The sequence below is a fragment of the Aptenodytes forsteri genome, unplaced genomic scaffold (assembly GCF_000699145.1).
Source record: "Aptenodytes forsteri isolate BGI_AS27 unplaced genomic scaffold, ASM69914v1 Scaffold84, whole genome shotgun sequence".
In the NCBI taxonomy this organism is placed as follows: domain Eukaryota; kingdom Metazoa; phylum Chordata; class Aves; order Sphenisciformes; family Spheniscidae; genus Aptenodytes; species Aptenodytes forsteri.
The window spans coordinates 3,701,894-3,709,436 of record NW_008795492.1 but is presented as its reverse complement, the minus strand read 5'-3'; the positions used below and the strand labels follow the sequence as shown (position 1 = coordinate 3,709,436).

General features: G+C 37.2%; 1 protein-coding gene across 1 annotated transcript in view; it reads left to right on the top strand.

The window, feature by feature from the left end:
- Positions 1-62: 62 nt before the first annotated feature.
- PARN (poly(A)-specific ribonuclease) overlaps positions 63-7,543 on the top strand; it is a 70,398-nt gene continuing 62,917 nt past the window's right edge. Inside the window, exons 1-8 of the mRNA XM_009281650.1 lie at positions 63-138; positions 1,031-1,110; positions 2,915-2,982; positions 3,077-3,158; positions 3,910-3,970; positions 4,675-4,840; positions 5,051-5,116; positions 5,869-5,907. Coding sequence (XP_009279925.1) covers positions 2,921-2,982; positions 3,077-3,158; positions 3,910-3,970; positions 4,675-4,840; positions 5,051-5,116; positions 5,869-5,907 — 476 coding nt within the window. The 5' untranslated portion in view covers positions 63-138; positions 1,031-1,110; positions 2,915-2,920. The remainder of the gene's footprint in view (positions 139-1,030; positions 1,111-2,914; positions 2,983-3,076; positions 3,159-3,909; positions 3,971-4,674; positions 4,841-5,050; positions 5,117-5,868; positions 5,908-7,543) is intronic.

Sequence of the window (7,543 nt, the reverse complement as noted above, 5' to 3'; positions counted from 1 at the left end):
GGGCTGCGGTAGGCTGAAGTCGTTAGTAGTCTCAGGTGTGTTTTACCCCTTTACCCGCAGATTTTAAGGATAACCTAAAGAAAGTTTATGAAGCCATTGAAGAGTCGGACTTCCTGGCCATTGATGGGGAGTTTTCAGGTACAGTCATGCCTGTTTTGTGATTGTGAACTGTTGGCAATACCTGTGCGGGGTTCCAGGTGCCCGAGTTTGCTCATGTAATGTATCTCGGGGTTGGCTTGAAAAAGCTAAAGCTAAGGCTACCACAAAATGATTAAGCTACTTATATGTATGATAGCAAGGTTTTGGTCAAGGAAAGATACATGTCATACTCATGCTGCTTCTACTCCCTCCCTACAGTAATCTTTTACATGTTAATTGATTTTCAGCTGCAGCTCAGGGAAAAAAAAAAGATTTTATATGTGTCATGAAAGCAAGAGGTTGGGATAAATAAGGGAGGCCCTGCAAGTGTTTGGACAGGGAAAGACAGCAGTAAGAACGTCTATGTTTGTAAACCCTGGAGGCTCTATGCATCAGAGAGGTGCCTTAATAAGTGCTTTAGCTTTGGGATACGGAACGAAACATAAATATGATCAAGATTAGGTTTTGTTAGATGTGGTGCTTACGGAAATATGGTGGTTGTTATGTTTTGCTTAAGGTGACTAAGTCACTCAATAAATCTATGGACAGCACTCTTCCCATTTTTAGTTTGACTTTGATCCTGCATTGTGTTGTAAAGAGTCATCGACATTATGTTACTGGTCGATCTCTTCATGTTACTATCATGTAGAATAGGAACCAGAGAAGCAGAGCTTTTGCAGCAGAGCTTTACTGCTGGAACACTACCATTAAACTGGGTGGCTTTTATGCTAAGACGCATACTTTTATGCAGCAGAAAATCTTTCTCAACTGAAATCATCTTAATATGTATTTTAAGTGAAAATGTTTTTCTTAAATTACTAGTTGCTGCATTTCTTTGCTGTGGCTAATTTTGAAAAGCTTACCCAAAGCAAAATATGTTCTACTTTTTCAGGGATCAGCGATGGGCCTTCTGTTAGTGCATTAACCAATGGCTTTGACACGCCAGAAGAAAGGTATCAGAAACTTAAAAAGGTAAAGTGTTTACCTTCATTAAAATGAAAATGCTGGAAAAATGTTAGAACTCCTTAGTTCAGAATAGAGACAATGTAGAGAAATATGATAGAGGTCTGTAAAATTGAGTTACATAGAGCAGACAGGGATTGCTTGTTTCATTGTCTCTACTAACACAAGAATTAGGGAGTGTTGCATTAAACTTGCAGAAGTCACGGTCACGACAGACATGATTCCTCATGCAAGAGTTAATAGATACATAGAACTTGTTAAAGGATGTTGAGAGTGTTAAAATCTATCAGTTCAAAGGGGGACTGGGTAAGAGAAATTCAGTGACAGAGAAACTACATCAGGACTAGGGTCCTTCCCAAACTACCTCCCCTGCCGGCGTGTACTGTCCCTAACAAAACTTAAATGCCAGCTGTCACCACCACCTCTGCCTTTCTGCAGCACAGGAAAAAAAAAAAAGGGCTGCTGGAGGGCATCGAAAGAGTTATGAACAATAGCCCAATGACCACAGGAGAGAACATACGGTGTGTGAGGGTCAAAAGGTCAAAACTGTGATGTTTTGGGTTGTGGGTTTGGTGTTTGGTTTTGTTCTGTTTTTTTTTTTTTTTCCATAAGAGAAAGGAATCAGAAAAGAGAAATGCTAAGCATCTCAGCACATGCTGTTTCCTGAAGTGTCCAAGGAGTCAATAAACACTGTTTACTAATATTGATGAGGGAATTACTGGTTAGTGCTCCTACTGAGAAACTAGGACAACAAATGGCGAAAACTGGAGAGGAGGCTATAGCTAAAAAAAACCCCCAAACACTAAAGGAGACAATAAAAATAGAGACCAGTCTCTGAAGAACATCCAAGAAGCTAGAGGATGCCATTTTGTGTTCATTTGGCTGAATATGAGGCTTTGAGAGCTTCAGGGTAGCTGATGGTTCAGGCTCTGCAGGCACAGTCAGTCTCTGTTGCTCATTGTCAGAGGTCTGGTGTATCAGAAGCCAGCCCCACATTCTTTGTTGTCACCTTCTTAAAACTTTTACCAGCTAATAAATTAACATGATTATTGATATTTTTGATCTTTATACTCAAAGATAAGAGGACTAATTTTGTATGTCCTGTTGCCACCTACTTTTTTTTTTCCCTATGATAGAATTGAATAATCCTGTGTCGTCTTTTTGTTTAAAATGGGTGTTTGGCCCTCAGGAGGAATGAGTCTTTCAATGAGACCACAATGCTTGTTTATTTTCTTGTACACTTGCAGTGGTGTTAAAAACCTTTCCAATATTGATCCAACAATTGTGAAATACTAGAGGACGTGATGATAAAGTGCCTAGTGACTATGCTCGTACATCTATCACGTTATCCACTGTTAGCCACGTGGATTAGAAGAACATTAAATATATTATTGCGTGTATTTGAAAACTATATACAGCCAGTGTCCCTCACAGCCTGCTCCCCCACTATGGGGAGTGTAAATGAACGTTGAGAAGGAGGACTGACAGCTGCTTTAGATGCAGCATCTCTCGTGTGTGAGCAACAGGTGGAGAGAGATGGGACTTCCCTCAGTTCTTCTCTGTTTAGGCAATGGAAGTGCATGCTACAAGTCATCTTTGGGCAATAGTAAGATGATTAAATGGGGATGAAAACTAGTTGAAAAACTCTGGTGTATTTACTTCAAAATTACCAGCAGAACAAATGTTGGTTAAGAAGATTCAGATTTGCTTAATTCTGAAATGGAGAAAAATCATATTTATTGTGGATGCACCCAGGTTATCTTTAAATGTGTATGATTTTTATTCTCATGCAAAGTTTTCCTTTCCTTTCCAGCATTCCATGGATTTTTTGCTCTTTCAGTTTGGCCTTTGCACTTTTAAATATGATCACACAGAAGAAAAGTATGTTATTCTCTTATTCCTTGTTGTCTTAATTGAGTAATTTATAAAGTAATATTGATAAGGTGTATTGACATGCGACTCCTCTTTTTCACAGGTATATAATGAAGTCATTTAATTTCTATATTTTTCCAAAACCCTTTAACAGAAGTTCACCAGATGTCAAGTTTGTCTGTCAGGTTAGTAGAAAAACAAGTTTGATTTCGTTTGGTTAAGGTACACCTGCAGCAAACTTCTAAAAAAAATATTTCCAGGAAAACTCTACATCATTGTAGAGGGAGAAGTGGTTGGTTCTTTTAACAGCTTAAAAGGCAAATAAACATAAGTTTCCGGGGTTTGGGTTTTTTTCTTATAGAAGAAATAAGCATCAGTTAAGAGCAATCCCTAAAAATGAGCTTTAAGGGAATATCTTTGACTTAAGTTTTTAAATCTTGTTACATATTGCATTGTGTGGTTTCTGGAATTGGAGATAATGTTCTAAACCTGGCAAGATGATTCTGTTTTTTTTTTTTTTTTTTTTTATTCCTTTCTTGTCTGACTTCCTGCTCCCTTGCTTTTTCTGTTTGATCCTTTATTCCCATCTGCTTATCTCACTTTCACTGCTTCCCAGGCTATTGCCAGGATTTTTCTGGTCTCAGATTTGTTCTTCTGAAGCACATTTTGTTTTCTTCAGTTTCCTCTCTCCACATAGCTCGTTCTTTCATCTTTATCCCTTTAGTGTATTCATTGTTCTTGTACTTTATGGAAGTTGAAAATAAATAACAGAAGTAGCAGAGCCTAAACTCGCTGTGGCTTCTTTAGGGTAACAAACTTGGTTGCTCTTGACTTTGGAACTAGTATAATTTCTTAAGAAGTGTAAAAATAACTGAATTGATCTTTTTACACCACAGATACTCTTGCCAATTGTAAAGCTATTTTCTTTTGTTGCAGAGTTCAAGTATAGATTTTTTAGCAAACCAAGGATTTGATTTTAATAAAGTTTTTCGCAACGGTGAGTTGGGTTTTTTTTTTTCTTTCAATGTCTGCAAAATTTATGATGACATCTTTCCTCATTTTCTGCAAAAAGAAAAAGGCAGGCATTCATGATACTTTCTTAACACATAATGAAATTCTTAGAATTATTCTTATCTGTTCTACAATTGTGCTGGTAGTTAACTCCCTTTCAAAAAATTCATTGTATAGATTCAACAGAACAGAATTCCTATTTAGATAAGTGCTTGATTGTTTATTTTTGTTTGGTGGCTGAACATACATAGATTAACAAGTTATGTAGCTGTGTAATGGATCAGTAGTGACATTTTAGAAAAAGTATCAGTGCATTGTAATAGGTGCCGCTGCAGTCTATTATTAAAGTGATACAGATAGCAAGGAAGAGGAGTGCTAAATATTTTTGTGATTGTGATCTACAGCTCTGCAGTATTCAGGCTCGTGCCTTGTGCAGATGAGGCATATAGCTCTTAAGAGTCCAATGGTACCAGCTAATCTGGCATGTGCTAGAAGGGAGCCTGTATACACACAGATAAAGAATGGGGTCTAAAACAGATGACTGAAAGGGAAAGATGTGTTTTGAGCCTTCAGGGGTGTAACACTGGCAAATGCTTGGCTAGTAATAAGTCTTTGCTAAATCATACATCCCTAATTTGTCTCTAATTATGATGAGCTTTTAAATGTCTTGGTTTTTTGTTTGTTTTTTAGGAATTCCATATTTAAATCAGGAAGAAGAAAGGCAGCTAAGGGAACAGTATGATGAAAAACGTTCTCAGGCCAATGGTGCAGGATCTCTGTCATACATTTCTCCTAATGCTACAAAATGTCCTGTAACAATTCCCGAAGATCAGAAAAAATTCATTGAGAAAGTAGTGTAAGTAAAATTGTTTAATATCCTCTGGTGTTGTGGAAACTAAAACATAAACAATAGTGACATGTTTGTACGTTGAAGCTATTTTTATTAGTTCACTAGTTGTGAAATAGTTCTCTTCGTTATGAAGTGTTTTCTTGTCTTTTGGGGAGAGCTGTAAACATCGTAAAAGGAAAACGGTAGATATAGAAGCAAATCATCTGTTTCTTCCAGGGAACAGATAGAAGACTTACTAAAGAATGAAGAAAATGAAAGTTTGGAGCTGGAGCCATGTACAGGGTCAGTTTCTGAAATGACATATCTTCTAAAAAAAAGTATTTATTTTGGCCATATAGAATTAGGGGAGTGACAAGGAAGAAGAATATCTGTAACTGTAGCAAAATCTACATTTGACTAATCTCTGAAGGTTGAGAAAACATGGTAACTTAGATGGATGTCATACTCTGCTTTATGAGTATAACTCATAGATGCATAACTTCTGCATGTAGTGACTAAGTATAGCCAAGAAGTGTATTGCATATGTGAGCCTCCTTTTGCTATTGCTGAAGTGCTCCATAAGCCTTGGATATGCATTTTGTAAACAAATTTATCGAATCTATTGAGCTATCAGTTATTCATATTTGACACTGTGTATTGAAACTGTTTTAAGTGTCTATTTAGCTTTGGAGTCCAGATGTTTGGAGAGTACGGTTATTTGAAAAATAAATTGAATTTAGAAGTACTAGAACATTGTGAAGCTGGGGGTGAGGTAACATCACTATATCTATATTCAGTAATCATGACTACAGAATATTTGTTTATGAGAAGATGTGTGGATAACTGTACAAAATGGTGTAAATGCCTTTACAGCTTTGCAGCTGAACACGAGAATTCAGTAAAACCCTTCCAAGCTTATAGGTTCTGATAGCAGTGACTTAGGCTTTAAAAATCTTTCTACAAATGAACATGGAGCGGGCTTTAACTGAACATTATTACTTTGAAACACTTTTGTAAGTGGAGTATTAGTAACCCAATTATCTTTTGATTTTTAGATTTCAGAGGAAATTAATTTATCAGACCTTGAGCTGGAAGTAAGTTACTGGTAATACTGCCTTACTGTATATTTTTAGTATTTCTCATAAGAAATCTGAGTAAGATCTGATCTACTTAACCTCAGAGGTGATTCATTTAGACTTTTTTTTCCTTTAAGAGAAGACTTTTATAATGTTCTGAAGGTAAATTGCATTAAACTGGTTTCTGATGATTCATTTGAATATTTTACAGCTTAGTATTTATTTTATCATTCCTTTATTTATTTTTTCATTCCTATCTAAAATCTGTGAATAGAACAGCACAGCCTAGAATTATGTAACAAATGCAACTTGACAGGTTTTTAGTGAACAGAAAGTGCATGCCCTTATCAGATTGTGGGCTTTACTTGAAAAACTAATAGTTCTATAGTAGGTACTGGTATGTTTCTAGTTTTCTGTTAGATGCCAAGTATAAGCATTTCTGATGACTTAAAAATCCTAATTCTAGTAGTAATTCTCTTCTCCTTTCTTGGCTTACTTTATCCCTCATCTTTGCCTAAATATATCCCTTAAGGCCTTAGGAGAAACTGTAAGGCTGTAGAGATGAGATTTTCATTGTTCTGACTGCACTAGTAAAATGGGAAAATACAGTGGAGATTTTTTTTGTACATTTAGTTAATCCAGTGTTGCAACAGTATCTAGCACTCTGTTACTTACACTGGAAGTGGATAAAATAAAGCTTCTCTCTATAAAATGGAATATCAAGAAGTGAGCTTAAGAACGAATCTGAAAAAAAGGTGTTTTCAAGAATTTTTCTGTGTGGATTTTTCAATGTATTGATAGAATATCTATAGCTTCCAGTAGCATATAGTGTTATGTTTGTCTGACACTTACTCTTGCATCTTCTCTCAGTGGATGGAAGAGTGTGTTCATTAATTGTATTTTTTTTAACATTCAGCTGTGTTGCTTTTTGTGTATACCACTGTGTATAGTGTGTGTGTGTGTATTGGTGAGAGAAAGCAAAGTTATGAAGTTAGTATGGAGATAATTAAAGCAGAAAACAGTGAGGTTATTAATTGCTCTTGTGTCCTGAACTCTTCACAGGTCATTTTCGCTATTGAAGTATTTTGTTGTGCAACAGTGTTTTGATGCATCCAAGATTTGTGACATGAAACAGCTTGAAAGTGAGGTCTAGGTTCAAAATTGTGTGAGAAGTCAGGGTGGAGAGAACACAGTAGTACTCTAGTATGTATTCTCTAGTACTAGTTTTAGTAATAGCCAGAGGATGAAGGAAACATGCTGGTTCTGCGGTTGTTATATAATTGTGGTTAGTTTATTATAATGGGAAGATCAGAGTAATATGTGATGCCCATCTACAAGAAGGGCCGGAAGGAGACTCCGGGGAACTGCAGACCTGTCAGCCTGACCTCGGCGCCAGGGAAGATTATGGAGCGGTTCATCTTGAGGGCGCTCACAAGGCATGTGCGGGACAACCAGGGGATCAGGCCCAGCCAGCACGGGTTCATGAGAGGCAGGTCCTGCTTGACCAACCTGATCTCCTTCTATGACCAGGTGACCTGCCTAGTGGATGAGGGAAAGGCTGTGGATGTGGTCTACCTGGACTTCAGCAAGGCCTTTGACACCGTCTCCCACAGCATTCTCCTAGAGAAGCTGGCGGCTCACGGCTTAGACAGGT